We start from the raw sequence: 17,050 nt of genomic DNA on the forward strand, positions 1-17,050 counted from the left end.
ATGTTTGTGAGATGCTTAGACTTTCAAAGCTTGGAGATGTATATTGAAACTAGCTATAGTATGAACTTTGAAGGTAATTCACATTCCAAACATGCAGACCAAAGTTTTTAATGTCTTGTGGTTTTTATTTTTCAGCCTTCCTGGGTGATCTTGTCTGTTCGCTGTGGAGCTCTTCTGCCGTATCCTTTAAGTTGAAATTTGAATCAGTTCTGTAGGAAAGATGTTAAAATAGATACTATCAAGGGATTAAAGACTGCTTCAAGTATGTACAGCTTACATTTTTAAAATGATAGGATGTCTTTTGCTCACTAAGATTGCAACGTGCTTGGAGCTTCTTTGTTTTACTTTTTCCTGTCCCTCTGGCAACTTTGGATGCTTAATAGGCACTTGCAAGAAAATTGTCATCAAATGGACTCAAAACATTTTAGCTGCAAGTTGATAATTAACTGTGAGGATCCAGGAAAAACACTGGAGTGCAGTAAGCGGGCAAATGTTGGTCCAGAGTAGAATGACCTATTCTGCCTTTTCTAGAAGCAAAATTAAGAATAAATACTCAAAACCTCATATCAACACTGTATTATAGATAACATTTCATTAGCATATAGTGTTATTTCCCATTTTTGGGATAGTCTGTTCTTGCCTGTGGTAGACCCTCATTGTTCATGTTTGGCTAGATTTAGGTTTCTTAACTTGTTTGGAGCATACAGTCTTGCATATGGATGGCATATTCCTTCCTCTTCTTGTCAGTTATTGCTGTTTCATCTTTATTTCTGTTCCCCTCTATTTTTTCGTTGGATCATAGGGATGGTGACAATGGCTGTTATTACAGAAAAAAAATTCAGGCATCTTTTTCTCAGACCATTCTTAATAAAGATTCTGTATATGGAAAAGCTGAAGCAGAGCAATACATTTCAGTACAGTTACGAGCGGATGTTTGCAACAAACAATGCAAGGACCAGGGAGATATGCTGTCAGGCATGAGATCTCATTTTGAAATGAGGTTAGCAGGTACTCATGTCTGTAATGGAAAATGAGATGGTAGATGCAAGAATCCAGGTCTTAATGTGCTTCAGTGATTCAGAACTCATCATTTATACCCAGTATTTCAAGGTGTGTGCCTTTGCATCTTGCTGTATCTTGACTGTTTTGGAAATAGCCTGTATATTCTCTGCTTCCCCAAGAGAATTCAGCTCAGGGAGTGAACTGTAGGAAGAGAAGGCATTTAGTTCATCAGAGAAAATGATATAGTGAGGTCTTTGCAGCTGTTTTGATCACGATAATCAATATGTCAGATAGGATTCAGCAGTTAGTGTGAAACACTTGCCATAGTCATGGATAGTCTTCTGACCTAAGCAGAAGAAAGTTTTCCATGAATGACTTGGCTTGTAAATGGAAAAAATGCACCAAGCATGACATGGCAAAACCCAAATTAGCGGAGCTGCTCCTGTATTAAAAATAATTATTGTGGTGGGGTCTAGGCTGGTGATTTTTGTGTTTTGCATATGGAAATAACTGATGTGTTTATCATCCTTTCATCATCAGGATGGGAGTGTAAAGTTGCTTATGTCATGCATCTGTAAGTCTTCTACTTGATCCGGAGGACTGGTTGAAAAAATAACACAATAGCTTGGAATTAGCTACATTTTCAGGCTTAAGTAATCTAGTGTTGCATTATTAGTGTTGTTCTTTCCCGTGGAGAAGTTGCACTATTAGAAAACTGGTCTTCTGTCTGAAACCAGGAGTTTTTAAAAGGGTGCTGTAAGAGCTGACGTTGTTACATACCCAGAAGAGAAATCAACAGATAAAAGCGTTGAGTGATGGTCCATAATGAAATTGTAGCAATAAATGTGTGAATGTAGCCCTGAATGGCTATTGCTCAGGAAGTCTTTATTGTGGGCGTATAGCAATGGCCAAAAGAACAGACCAGGTCTCAGCAGCATCATGTTCTTGGGTTGTATGGAAGAAGGAAGTTTTGTACACCTGTCAGCAATAAATGTGTCCTTGGACCTCTGACTTCATTCTTTCTTGTACTTCATGTCCTTAGAATGCGGTGCTTTTAGATTTTATTCTGAGCCTTATAGTGCTCACTAAAATGGGTTGTTAAGTCTTGACTTTGTTCTGTTTCAGTCTCTTTATGACTTCTCATGCAGTGGCATCCGGCCTTTCGTTAGGATTTTAGGTACTACCATAATGAAAAAAATATAATAGTTAATGGGAATAGCTTACTTTTTCCAATTGATTGGTTTTGGTCCTTGTTGAGGCAAAGGTTTGAGATTCTACATTTTGCTCTTCTGTTCATGTTTTAATTCGGAGATGTAATGCTCAAAGAGGTCACTGAATTTCTGAAGGAACAAGTGCTAGAAACATCTTCTGTCAGTTAGCTGTATGGATCTAATAAGACTCTTAAAGATTTTATGTTTGCTTACCAATCCCAGTGCTTATTTGATGGGCATTTGTCTGTCACTTGTTAAAAGTGAAGTTTAATGTAGAAAGATTTAATGCTGTATAGAAACGTAATGAATTTGCCTGTTTCTTATAATACATTTTAACATTCCACTGTGAAAGTTGTTTTCACCAGACGGAACTTCAGAAGGCAGAGTGTTCTCCTGATCACTGCTAACTGATGTTCACAAAATCTAAGCTGCAGCTGAAGGGAAGTAACAGAAAAATGAATCTGGAATCAGCCTTCCTGAAGACAGTTGCGTGTGTGAAAACCTCAGTTACAATGCCGTGTGATTTCTTTCTTAATTCTCTTGACAGAAGCAAAAGCAAGAATGAGGAAGGTTAATTTTTCCACAGTCTTGTACGGATGCAAGAGGGTCAGAGCATGTCTGAATTTTTGTTGCTGGGAGGGGAAAAAAGTGAGTTTTGTTGCACTCCCTCTTTTGTTTTCCAGACCCACTTGGAACATTACTGTCATGCTGCTTGTAACTGTTTTAAGAGGGTCTGTTTCGCTTCTGTTCTTCAGAGAGTGCAAGCTGCAGTTGAACTGATGGACCTCTTAAAAGTTAAATACTGAGCTGTTGCTGCTTTATGTGCTAGGAGCAGATGTTAAGGCAGGGAGCAGACAACTGTACACATCTGAAAGATCCAATACTGAATCTCTACCTTAGATGAGATACTGAGCAACACAGTGAAATTTAGGACATTCATCAGACTTGAACTTCTTGGAGGATTCTGGATAATGGCAGTAATCTATTTGGAAGTTTTAAAGTGCTCTGGGCTTTGTTGTCAGCTTACTGTGTGTCGTCTCTTCTGGGTCTGAAAATTTAAGTATTGCTGGTGCATCTGTCAACAGCACAGGGAAAATAATTGTGTTTCATTACAAAAATCTCAGTGTGTACTTGTAACACAATGCTCATCTGTTTGTGCAGTCCTTTTTTTCCCCAACAAGGTGAGCATGTGTCTTAAACACAAAATCATATGAAAGTGTAGAAAATGGAGGGAAGTTACAGAAGGCAGCTGGTCATGCTGTCTTTCCCAGGTCGCTTCTGTTAGACTGTTCTCTCCTGTTTCACAAAGCCCCTCCTGTAGTGGCGATTTAGTCTCCCCAGTCACCTCGCAGTGCCTTGCTATTGTGTGGCTGGAGTTTAACCCCCTTACTATGCTGTAGCCTAACCCTGTTGTAATTTATCTGAGCCACTCTGAACAGGGAGAAAAAATTATTTAGCTTTTTATTTAGCAGCCCTTAAAAGGTTTGAAGATGTGTGGTCTTAGCTTCTTAAACACATCAGTTCTGGTCTTTCAGTTTCTTCTTGGTAAGTCATATTTACTAGGTCTGTAAAAATTCTCACTGTTCTTTTTCAGGTACGGTTTCATTTATCTCTTTTCTGCATCTGAAAACAAATACGCATTGCTACCAGAGATCTCATTGAATTTTGAAGCATGGTGGAAAATTTCATGTTAGTTTCAGGCTATGTTTCTGTTTTTACATCCCAATGTGATGTTTTCTCGGTTTGTTTTTCATGGTAGCTCCCAGATTCTCCCCACCTTCCCCTGTCTGTTGCCTAGCCAACTTCCAATGCAGTGTTTTACCTCAGTAGGAAAAAAATCAGCTGTGGAAAATTTGGTACTCGCTTATACTGACTTGCCTGCTACTGTTTGCAGATAATCTGTCTAATACTTTGTTTGGTTTGGGTTTTGTGGGGGTTTTTTTGATATATGAACTTGTCCCTTGATATGTTCGTTGTTCAGTGCATTTTGTGGACTTAATAATCATGCTGTATGCTGGGAGACTGTTTCTACTTTTCCAGTCTTTGTGAAATTGCAAAGGGCAGGTTAAGTTCCAAAAGATGTCTTCAACCAAAAATTCTACCGCTTGGTTACCAAACTTTACCATTTTTGAAACCTTTGGATTCTATATTACTTTATAACCTTTTTTTTTTTTTAAGTCTGTGCTTTTATTTCTTACTGGTTTTAATGAAGTCATCCACCAGATTACCATCTTTTTTAATAAGCATGCAAAAAAGGCACTGTAACTTTCTACAGTTGTCTGCTGTTAGCTTTTATTTTAGAAAAACCACACTTTTCTTGGGCTGTCTTGTTTTAGCAAATTTCTTGTGCATCGTATTCCTTCTGTATTGTCTGTCGCTGACTAGCAAAAGTTTCTTCTCAGATTCTCTTATTTTTAAACATGGAAGATAAGCACTTGATAATGAAAGGAAGCTTGATTCCTGTAGGCTAAACTTCCTGTGTTTAGCATCCTGAGATGGCCTGAGGGAGATGTTTTGGGAAGAGGGAAGTTTGTAATGTTACCAAAATCGGTTGTAATATTAGAGGTGACCTGATCCAGTTTGGACCTCAGTTTTTTCTGATGCATACAGCTTGAATTGGAAACAGACAACATGCTTTTAAAGATAAAAGTTTTGGATTGGTCAAATACTTGATAATATCTGAGAAGTACTATGCACAGTATTTAATTTCCTTCTGATGTCCCTCAGGAAATTCTCACTTAAATTATTTTGCGTCCTTGACACCTGCTTTCCAGTGTAAATGGCTTTTCTCCAGAATCGTGTCAGGTCTTTTTTGGAGTCACTGCCTGTCTCTCTCAGGTAAGAAGTGAACCATATTTCAATCTACTCCAATGTACGGTATGTGCCATGCTTTTTTTTTTTTTTTGACGAGAGATACTAGTTTTTCTGTTGTACTATGACTTTTTTTCTGTATGTGAGGTGAATTATTGCCTAAACCAGTATTTCACTGAAAATGAGGGCATGAACGTTTCGAACTGTGAACATCTTGTATTCTGCGTGGTCATTCTAAAACACAGAGTACGCTAGTCTTTGCTCCTATTCTTCTATTTCTGCATTAACACAATATTCAGTCAACAGGTTTTACCTACTTATGCACTGAAACCTTAACAAGGGTGCGAGTGACTAAAGTAAGTGTAAAGGTAGTGCTGCAGTGGCTTGTGTTCATAGCCAGCTCTGTAGATCTGTGAGTAGCCTGTTGGTGGCCAGTGTGTGTGCGCAGATGGACAGGATAAGGCCCTAGGTGCTAGTGGAATGATGTGTATATGTGCTCTTGACTTTTTAACACATTATTCGTGTAATCGTGTCAGTAACTCTGAATGGTAATGCCTTAAATACATGTGGCTTTCTTGGCCTGGAAGGAAGATGTTGCTGTGACATAAGTTGTTAGAAATAAACACTTCATGTCTTTACACAGGCTATTAATTCAGTCTACTTGTTAGAATTCTGTTTAATGATTTTAAACAGGTTGTCTAAGATAAATAACTGTTGTTTATTTCATCACTAACTTTTTTCTCTTGTGGGAGGTTATACATTAAGTGTTGAATTTTACAGGAGTGAAGAATGTTTTCTTCTTCTCTGTCCGGGTTAAAAATGATTGTCTAATGTCTTTTCTTGTTGTGTCTCTTCATCACCCTTTTTTCTCCTTAAGTTTCATGCTAACTTGGTGTTTAAAAGTGATAGATAATACATTAGCCAGACTTGTAAATGGTCTGTCATGGCTTGTACTAAAATTCTTCAAGTGGAAGGCAGCTGGTTGCATAGAACTAAGAGACTTATTTACTCTTCTTTTAGGTTTCATCTGAAGACCGAAGTACGCTGTGGGCTTTGATTACTTTTTATGGAGGGAATTGCCGGCTGAGCCTCAATAATAAGTGTACTCATTTGATTGTGCCTGAGCCAAAGGGGGTAAGAATTTATTACATGTACAGTTCTTGTTGTAGCTCTCATTTGCTTTTGAATAATCAAGAATTTTCCTTCTCCCTGAAGTTAGGATTCTTAAGACTGTTTGTTAGTCTTGAACAGGTAAATTCAACACAATTATGCATTGCAGCTATTCAGTTTGTATTTTGTTTTCTGCACAGCTTTAAGCCTGATTAGTTCAAAAGATGTCCAATTTCATAGCAATATTTGTATTTCTGGTTGAATAAAGCATTTTATTCTTTATTCTGTTTGTCTTAACCTGATTTTGACATGTCGCAATCATTAGTGATGAAGAAAAATGAACAACAAAATTGAAGAATTGCATAGAAAAGCATAAAAAGCCCTTTGATGATATGAGGGAGAGAGGAATAAAAAGAGCAGAAGGAGGAACAGGCTATTTTCTTTTTTGTAGTTGTTTTTTTTTCTTAAAGAAAAGAGAATTCTCAAAATCCCTCAAGTCATTCCTCTTCAAGAGAGATGGTAAGATAAACAGTACACAGCATTCCTGTCCAACTGCTGATAGTCATACTTCAAATCACTCCCATTATAGAGTGATAGAATGTCTCAAATAGGAAGGGACCCATAAGGATCATTGAGTCCATCTCCCTGCTCCCAGCAGGACTACCTAAAACTAAACCATATGACTAAGAGCATCGTCCAGATGCTCCCTGAACTCTGACAGCCTGGCTGTCATGACTGCTGTGCTGGGAAGCCTGTTCCAGTGGCTGACCACCCTCTCAGTGAAGAACCTCTTCCTAATGCCCAATCTGAACTTCCCCTGATGCAGCTGCTTTCCATCCCCTCGTGTCCTATCACTGGTCGCCAGGGAGAGGAGGTCAGCAGCTCCGCCTCCATTGCCCTCCATAAGGAAGCTGTAGACTGTGATGAGGTCACCCCTCAGCCTCACCTTCTGCAGGCTGAACAAGCCAGGTGACCTCAGCTGCTCCTCATGAGTCTTGCTCTCGAGACCTTTCACCATCTTGGTCACCCTCCTGTGGACACACTCTTATAGTATGATGGCCTTCTTATATTGAGGCACCCAAAACCGCACACAGTACTCGAGGTGGGGCTGCACCAGCGCAGGGTAGAGTGGAGTGGGACAATCTCCCTCAACCAGTTAGCTGTGCTGTGCTTGATGTGCCCCACGACACGTCAGATGGACAGGTTGGCCCATTTGGCTGCCAAGGCACACTGTTTACTCAGACTCAACTTGCCGTCAACCCAAACCCCCAGATCTCTTTCTGCAGGGCTGCTCTCCTGCCTCTCATCCCCCAGTTTGTGTGGATAAGGAGGATTACCCCATCCCAGGTGCAGAACTGGGCACCTGCTCTTGTTAAATTTCATACGGTTGGCGATTGCTCGGCTCTCTAGCCTATCCAGATCTCTTTGTAAGGCCTCTACCCTCAAGCGACTCCACAGCTCCTCTGAATTTAGTATCATCATCTGACTTCCTACTCCTGTGTAGGAAGTCAAATGTTGATGTCTTTTGCAAATAGAGAAACTAAATCAGAAAGATCAGGCTAAAGACAGCATTGAGCGCATCAGAATTGACTACTGTAGTGCTGGTAATGCTGTGGCTATAATAGTTCACTGAAACTTAATGAAGTGTTCAGGTGCTCCTTCTGAAGAAGAAACACATTTGTAATTGATTTAGTGTGTTCAGAGACTGAAAATACTTAAAACAAACTGAAGCTCACTTAAAAATGATTGCGTGGATGCTTTTAGTTAAGATGGTGGATGAAGCAAATTTTTGGTTTTGTTTTCTGTGGTTTTTTGTCCTTTAATAACGTGAGCACAGTTCCATCACCATTTTTTAAAATTTCAAATCAGTGGCAAGAGTCACATGGGTTAGTTACTTGAATGTGAGTAACTCTTAAGATCAGGTCCTATACACTACTTCATTACATAAATATGTAAAACTTTGTCAAGTTTCTAATGTTGTTTTATACAAATTGAATATATTATTGTTCTGCCAATGACCTGTTTATTATTTTGGAGTTAAAATAAACTATCTGATACTAAGTGGAGAAAAACATGTGGCTAGTAGGATGACAGTAAACCTGTGCGTGCAACGTGTAGGAAAGTGTTTGAGAGTAAAACATGGCCTGTCACTGGGAGAAGAGAAAGTGTGGACATGGGAAATGCATTTTCTTCCTTATTTCATTTAAAACTATTAAGAAACTTTACAGTTTTTTTTTTGTGGGGAGTGGGTTGGGGTGTTTTTTGTGGTCTTTAAGTGCATGATCTTACCTCTGTGGGAGAGTTAAAGGGTGTACTGAACACCACCCTAGTTGTCTGCTCCATCACAACAAAATGTAATGCTTCGACAAAGAGCTTCGGTACTAAAAACGGTGTTTTTAAGAGGCAATGATATTGTCGTGAATGAGTGGTTAGGACTACTTAAATAATCACTGCCAAAGGTTTTTGCAAAAGTCATTTTAATAGGAATTTATAAAAGTGTGATTTAACAATGTTTGATGGCAAGGTTCACTCTGTTACTTTCGAAAGGAATGCAATACATAAAGGAAAAATCGAGATGGGATTGAGGTAGATAATTGAAGAAAGAGGAGAGGGGTAAGGGAGGCCCTCCCGTTGAGCCATAAGGCTCAGGATGGACCCGCTTGCTTTTTGAACTTCTCAGAGAGGAGCCTAATTGTGGCTGGATCCAGACTTTATCAATGGTTTATGTCTAAAGGGTAATATATGTTTAGCAGCAGTTTAGGGTTTGTTCACAGTTAAAGAGAGAATTACAGAATCACAGAATGTTCGGGGTTGGAAGGGACCTCTGGGGATCATCTAGTCCAACCTCCCTGCCGAAGCAGGGTCACCTACAGCAGGCTGCACAGGACCTTGTCCAGGCGGGTCTTGAATATCTCCAGAGAAGGAGAATCCACAACCTCCCTGGGCAGCCTGTTCCAGTGCTCCGTCACCCTCAGAGGGAAGAAGTTCTTCCTCATGTTCAGATGGAACTTCCTATGCTTCAGTTTGTGCCCATTGCCCCTTGTCCTGTCGCTGGGCACTACTGAAAAGAGTCTGGCCCCATCCTCCTGACACCCACCCTTGAGATATTTATAAGCATATTTTAGGTCCCCTCGGAGCCTTCTCTTCTTCAGGCTGAACAAGCCCAGCTCCCTCAGCCTCTCCTCGTAGCAGAGATGTTCCAGTCCCCTCACCATCCTCGTAGCCCTCCGCTGGACTCTCTCCAGTAGCTCCTCATCTTTCTTGAAGTGGGGAGCCCAGAACTGGACACAGTACTCCAGATGGGGGCTCACTAGGGCAGTGTAGAGGGGAAGGAGAACCTCCTTTGACCTACTGGCCACACTCCTCCTAATGCACGCCAGGATCCCATTGGCCTTCTTGGCAGCCAGGGCACACTGCTGGCTCATGGTTAACCTGTCGTCCACCAGGACACCCAGGTCCCTCTCCACAGAGCTGCTCTCCGGCAGGTCCGCCCCAAGCCTGTACTGATGCATGGGGTTGTTCCTCCCCAGGTGCAGGACCCTGCACTTGCCCGTGTTGAACCTCATCAGGTTCCTCTCTGCCCAACTCTCCAGCCTGTCCAAGTCTTGCTGAATGGCAGCACAGCCTTCTGGTGTATCTACTACTCCTTCCAGTTTGGTGTCATCTGCAAACTTGCTGAGGGTACACTCTAACTCTTCATCCAGGTCGTTGATGAAGAAGTTAAACAAGACTGGGCCCAGTACTGACCCCTGAGGGACACCACTAGTTACCAGCCTCCAACTAGACTCCAGGAGAGCTCAAAGGGCCTCACGTGGGACCGCTGTTCAGCGTCGCAAGATGATTGATTTTAGTCATCAGTAAATTTCCATCCTGGCCACAATCAGTATGAGGTAATTCTGGGCTCTTGACAGCAGTCATACCAGTCCAGTGCTCCCCAGACTGTACAGCTCTGACATTTATCAGGCGGGTGGTAGGAGTTCAGGTGCGGTCAGGGAGTGCCTGACTGTCCCAGCTCACTGCTTGTGGACAAAGACATGAAAAGCGCCAAGTTGTCCCAGCTCACTGCTCTTGTACGGAGACAAACCCACAATGTTGGCTGGTTCTGAGATCGCCAGGTGGTCTGACAAGGGGGGCTGTACCACCACTGATACACATTTAAGAAGTGTTGCCTTAAATCATAAGCTTTTTAGAGGAAAGGATATTGTCTTGAGCTTGCCAGTCAAGAAACTGAAAAAAACACATTAGCATTTTGTACCTGTAGGATAAAATAAATGTCTTGTTTAATTTGTGTAATCATTGAATGGGAACAATTTTATAGGATGGTTACTTAAAATGCTTCTAGTCCTGCTGCTCTGACATCCTACTACAAGGGAATCTGCAGTAGTTTGTAATGAGAACAGTTTTGACACGAGTAAAAACTTAAATGATTGCTTTGACTAGACACAAGATGATAAAACAAGATTCTTAATAATTCTCACTGCAAAGAAAGAGTGAAAACTCATATCTGCAAATAAACTTGATTTCATCTGTAATCTCTTTATTGTGCATGAATGACAGTTTCATTTTAGGAAGTAACTCTAGAGAATCATGAAATTAAATTAATTTCCTCTGAATGTACTGGTTGTTAATTTATATTGTTTGACATACAAAGAAAATCCCAGTTCAGTAACTTTAAATATTAGATGCTGAATGAGTTTCAAATCTTATAAAGAAATTTTTCTTCTTTTTTCCACTGTTTTGATATTTGTGAGGCATTTCTATCAAAGAGGATATTTGACTAAATAGAGCACTGATCCTGTGTTTATTTCTTTGGAGTGGAAGCAGTGAAGTTTCACTATTTGTGTATATCTTCAAAAGCTGAAATGATAAGGAAGGAGGGAGGGATAAAGTTTTCTAGTTTGTAAATGTTGTACCCTCTCATTGAAATGGATTTTAGCTAATATTTGGGCAGAAGTGTAACTTTCAAGTTGAGGGCAACATTGAAGTTTGCAGCTTCTGAGAAGGTGTATGGGAAGTACCCGACGGGTTTCTGATTTGTATTCCTGCTGAAATGCATTTTTTTCAGTGATCACCTTTGTAAATACTTGTCTCTGTTGTGAAATTCTGCTTTTTCCTTAAAGGCATTTTCATGGTTTTCTTTAATTTTTTTTTCACTTTTTTTTTTTTTGTGGAGAAAATGTAAGTATAAACTGTATTTAGACTCACCTTAATGTCCACTTAAAAATCAGCTGCATCTTAGTATGGAGTGTAATGTTCCTAACTGCTGGAGTTCTGAAGGCGTTTCCAGCACCAGATTTCATGATTTTCGAATCCTTTGGTGACTGGGTTTGAGAAGAATTTGGGTAGTGGTGTTTTTGCAAGTGAAGACTTAATCCTCTGCAGTTGTGCCTTCTGAGTCCTTTATATGGTAAATGTGGAGGTTTTTGGTTTAATGTTTTGGAACTTGTGGTTACACACAGCAGTGTGAGTTTGTCCTGTGGTTCTGGGAGAGATCACTTTCTGTTACTTGACAGCCTCTTGTGATCTACTCCATGCTCTAGCTCTGGTCTCAAAAACATATTTGGGATTTTTTGTCTTTAAATAAAATCTTTTTTTTTTCTTTTTTCCTCCTTCAGGAAAAATATGAATGTGCTTGTAAACGAGACAGCATTAAAATTGTGACACCAGACTGGGTACTGGATTCTATAGCTGATAAGACTAAAAAAGAAGAGACTCCTTATCATCCTCGTTTAATTATATACGAGGAGGAAGAAGAGGAGGAGGAGGAAGAGGAGGAAGAAGCAGAACCAGAAAATGAAGAACAAGATTCTCAAAATGAAGCTAGTACTGATGAAAAATTATCAAGTCCAGCATCTTCTCGAGAAGGATCACCTTTGGGTGATCAGGTTTTTTCACCAAAATCTACTACTGCTGATAAGGCAAAAGGGGAACTGATGTTTGATGATTCTTCAGATTCCTCTCCAGAAAAGCAAGAAAGGAATTTGAATTGGACACCAGCTGAAGTCCCACAGGCATCTGCAGCAAAGCGTAGGTTGCCTCAAGGGAAAGACTCTGGGTTAATTAATTTATGTGCCAATGTCCCACCAGTGCCAGGTAATATTTTGCCTCCAGATATGAGAGGCAATCTAATGGCTTCAGTACAAGGTGCCCAGAGTTCGGAACGACAGGAAATGATGGCTACGTGGAGTCCAGCCATGCGGACATTAAGGAATATTACTAATAGTGCTGATATTCAGCAGATTAATAGACCATCAAATGTAGCACATGTAAGTGTTGGATTTTTAATTTATAAGATATTGGACTTTTTCTTAGGATCTATTGTATCCAAGAACTTCAGTTTCCTTTTATTGTGATCTAAATGTACAAAGGATTAAAAGTTCCCTGTGTTCCTTAGTTGTGGCCAAATTACTAACCTCCCTGTAGTAAGTAACTTCCTTCCTAGCAGGTTCACAGAAGTAAGAATGCATTTGGAAAAAATGTTTGGAAGAGTAAAGCTGTGTTGAACTATAGCTTATGGCTTGGTGTAGAGTTCCATAGTATAGCCGTACTGATTTCTTGGTAAGAGCAAAAGAAATATTTGTTAATTTAAAATTATTTGGCTAGGTCAGGAAACCAGATTTCATCCCCTTCAAGGTTTTTTGTTCGGTGCAAGGAATTATTTGTGCTATAAACACATAAAACTGTGAAATTGATTGTTCTCACAGTAGGTTCAGTTCTATACTGTATTGTTCTGCTGGGCATCATTAAGTTGTATAGTATAGTCAGGATTATGATGCAGAAGTGCTAACTTATAAGTTCTTATGCCACTCGTATAGTTGAAATAATTGCAGCTTTTGTACTGAATTTATTTTTAGAAGAAAATAAAAAGCGAGCGAGCATGCACTGAAATAACTTGCAGCATTGAAATTCTAAGATGTTCATGGGAAGGGAACATGAGGAAAGTAGATGGTGGTAAATGTTAGACATATCTTTTACTTAAATAATTGTACTGGTGCATTTATTTGGATGTTCATCTGAAGGTAAAACTTTCAAAGGTGCCTGAATAATACAGAGGCTTACAGCTAGTATTTAAAAAGTGGAGTCACTCAGAAATGTTGGTTTTTTGTTGTCTATATGACTTCTGAATACAGAATGGAAATGTGGGCATCCTTTTAAAACTGAGTCTTAGATTCCTCTTCTCAGTCCCTTGACTTGTTTAAGGACTGAGACTCCTGGGTAAGGACTGAGCAGAACCGCCAAAGTCCTGGTTGGTTGCCCAGCACTGGTAAGTTAGCTGATGCTTTCATGTCTGAACACCACATCTACAACCCAGTCACTGTACTATCAAGTACTCTTTAGTGGTGTTCCTGTGGAAGTATTTTTTCTGTACGTAGTATTTATAGAGCTACAGGGCAGTTGATGGTATTGTGCTTTGGCTAGACTTTGTTCTCCGAAAGTGTGTCAGACTATGGACTTGACTATGGTGTGCAAGGACTGCTCTCAAATAACGTGTCAGGCTGCTGCGTAGGTTGCCGTGCTAGCTCCAGCACGTGGAGAAAAGCTTTGCATCTTAGAGTTGTGTCAGTCTGCTTCCTAGAGGGAGGAATACCAATTCTGCCTTTTTCCTTATAACTCTCTGGCTAGGTTAAATTGTACTGTGTATCCTACTTGGGTACCAGTCTTGGGTGGATTCTATGTTCTTGGTGCACAATCTTGGAAAGGTTGTGTTTAATTTGAACATCAGATTTCTGCTGAGTGGAAAGATCTGTAATGATAAAGCATTTTGCAGATACAAAGTTACTTTCTCAATATAGCCCTAGGATACTTTTGAAAGTTTTATCCATATATTTTGAAATATGTGTCCTGAAGCTTCTGTAATTTTGACTTTTGGGACTTTTTGTGGAGAGCAACATGAAGATCTCTCCTCATACTCAGGCACAGAAACATTCCTTTTGTGTATGTTATTTTTAGTTATTGAATGTTTAAACTGTGGTGCTGTCTAGACATTAGTGATGGGTGATGCACTGATAATCATGACTGTAAATGTATGCTGTTCCAACAACATCAAAATTACTTAGATGAAACCTGAGATGTTTTGAAGTGCATTGTAAAAAACCGCTTGAGCCACCTCTCAGGAAGAGTTGCTGGACTTCTCATTGACACAGTCAATTGGCTTTGTGTTTTAGTGGTGTGCTTTGATTCCTCTCTCTCGCACACTCACATCACTGAAGCTTACACTGTATGTGATGAAATAGTGTGGGTGGGTGAAGGAAACAAGCTTTGCAGGATTCACCAAAGCCGGTTGCATGTTTAAAAGACTTTATGAATGGCGAGTCTGTAGTTTCATTTTGCTCCTTCTAATTATTAATAGGTAGTTTATATGAAAATATTTTAATAAATATGTAGAACTCATCCTAATCTTATTAGGAATTTGCCTAATTTTCCATTTTCTGATGCTTTAAAAAATCACTGGCTAACATGTCTGCTTAGTGTGAAATGATTTTTCCCTTAACAGTGAGTTATACATCTAAAACCGAAATTAAACTCCAGATAACTTCAGCACTCTGTATAAGCCTAAAATCTATTATTCTTAGGTATAGGTTGGTTAGGTTTTTTTCTTCCCCAAGAAATTATTAGTGCTCAGCATATCCATGTTTTTCTTTGTATTTTGGGATTGTTTAAGAAAGACCTACATATTCCTGAACTGATTCAAAAGAAAGCAAGGTTGCATTAATTTCCCATGTTTAAACAGCACTAATTAGTGGAGGCATTATTAACATTTTTAAATTAAAGAAAATAAGACTAGGGAACTAAACTAAAAGACTACTAGTAAACTAAACTGTGGGCCAACAGGATTGTAAAATAAGTACTGTAGTTGATTGAGTTGATCAATGTAATTGTTAATAGTCTTAATAGTCGTAAAGCTACTGTAGATCTCGTCAATAATAGAGGGATGGGTTTTAATCTTAAATTTTGCTAAAATGTGCATTGCCTTATATTAGGAGCCGTGTGTAGCTCCACACTTTTCTGTTTAAGTCCTGTCTTTTAGTTTTGCTACTAACAGTTAAAGATTTTTGTTTAGCTCACAATGTATTTAAGCATAGGGTTCTTTAATTTTGAGAAGTGTATTTTCCCAGTAGTTCTTTAAATATTTTTCAAATTGAATGTCAACAAAAAGGTCACAAAACTAATCTTTGTTTTCTAGATATTACAATCACTTTCAGCACCTACAAAAAGTTTAGAACAGCAAGTAAATCATAGCCAACAGGGACATCCAAACGCGGTGCTGTTTAGTCAAGTGAAACTAACACCAGAGACACATTTATTACAGCAGTCACATCAAGCACAGCAGCAACAGCACCATCCTCTCTTACACCTTCAACCTCAGCAACTTATGCAGCTACAGCAACAGCAGCAGCAACAACCCCAGATTTCCCAGCAGTCTTTCCAACAGCAACAGCCTCATCAGTTTTCACAACAGCAACAGCAAGTTCATCAGCAGCACCAGTTCCCACAGCAGCAGCTTCAGTTCCCACAGCAGCAGTTACATGCACAACAGCAGCTGCACCGTCCTCAGCAACAGCTCCAGTTCCAACAGCAGCATGCTTTGCAACAGCAGCTTCATCAGCTGCAGCAGCAGCAGCTACAGCAGCAACAACTGCAGCAGCTACAGCAACAGAATCTGCAGCAACAACAGCTGCAACATCAGCAGCAGCAAATACAGCAGCAGCAGTTCCAGCAGCAGCACTTACAGCGGTTACACCAACAGCATCAGCAACAGCAAATGCAGAATCAGGCGACACAACACTTAACTCAGACATCTCAAGCACTACAGCATCAAGTTGCAGCCCAGCAGCCGCAACACCACCAGCAGCAACAGCAGCAACTGCAACAGCAGCCGCTTTTTGGACACGATCCAGCAGCGGAGAGTTAGTAATTACTGCCTTCTGATCCTGGAAAGGAAGTGGCTAATGATGTGACAGAATGTGGGTTAGAATATCAAAAAATAATGCTGTGTTTACAATATGGGATTGTAAGACTTAGAAATGCCATTCATGGCTTGGGACCCATTTTACTAATTTTTAGGCAAATATATTATAACTAAGGATGATCCAGAAATCTGAAAAGCCTGAGAGCACTGAGAACTTTCTCTTTTCAGATATATACTTTATGTCACCAGCATATAACTTATGCTATGAGAACAGTGTTAGTCTGTGCATACCGTACATAGTTTTTTTGCTTTGGAAAAGGGGAAAGGGGAAGCTTTCAAAGAGGATAAGAACTAGAAAGACAGCTTAAATTTTAGAAATATTAGTAGATTAATGAGGATTCAGTATCCTAAAACTGAAAGCTTTTTGATTGTTTTGGCTCTTCATAGCTGATCTATGTAAAAAAGTAAGTTGTTGTCTTACATTTTCCTTTTAGTGTGGCTTCCTTCTACCTCTTTGCCCACCTTTCCTCCAGGAAAAAACCCACCCAAAACAAAAACAAACCCTGGGCTGAACTGTGCCTTTAGATGTGGCTGTCAGCTTTGAAATCTTGGATCCTACTTTTTCCAAGAAAGATTTACTTCAAAATTGAATCAAGTTTCTAAGCTGGTAATAGGAAAGATTAGTGTAGCGGATATGTTCCGAGATGAACTCTTTCAGACTTGTAAGTATTTCATTTTTTGTTCTTTTATGTGCCAAACTATTCTAGTTCCAGAAGAGTATTTCCTGCTGGGCTGTGTCTTTGCAATTGCTGATTATCCAGAACAGATGTCTGACAAACAGCTGTTAGCAACCTGGAAACGGGTAAGATTCTGGTGTATTTTTAAAAAACTTTGATAACATAATGTTATAGTAACTGAATCCTGAAAGGAATGATTGGAAGTATTTCAGCACTGTTCACTTTTCTTCAGGCATCCTTTTGTATAATGTTTGTGTTACAGCCTAAAA

General features: G+C 39.7%; 1 protein-coding gene across 1 annotated transcript in view; it reads left to right on the plus strand.

Annotated features, from left to right (window-relative positions):
* The window catches only part of PAXIP1 (PAX interacting protein 1), a 38,482-nt gene that overhangs the window by 6,870 nt on the left and 14,562 nt on the right, over nt 1-17,050 (plus strand). The window contains exons 3-8 of the mRNA XM_075419775.1: nt 136-179; nt 4,988-5,051; nt 6,045-6,158; nt 11,750-12,400; nt 15,319-16,042; nt 16,812-16,906. Of these exons, the coding sequence (XP_075275890.1) occupies nt 136-179; nt 4,988-5,051; nt 6,045-6,158; nt 11,750-12,400; nt 15,319-16,042; nt 16,812-16,906 (1,692 nt within the window). The remainder of the gene's footprint in view (nt 1-135; nt 180-4,987; nt 5,052-6,044; nt 6,159-11,749; nt 12,401-15,318; nt 16,043-16,811; nt 16,907-17,050) is intronic.

This window comes from Opisthocomus hoazin, chromosome 4 (assembly GCF_030867145.1).
Source record: "Opisthocomus hoazin isolate bOpiHoa1 chromosome 4, bOpiHoa1.hap1, whole genome shotgun sequence".
In the NCBI taxonomy this organism is placed as follows: domain Eukaryota; kingdom Metazoa; phylum Chordata; class Aves; order Opisthocomiformes; family Opisthocomidae; genus Opisthocomus; species Opisthocomus hoazin.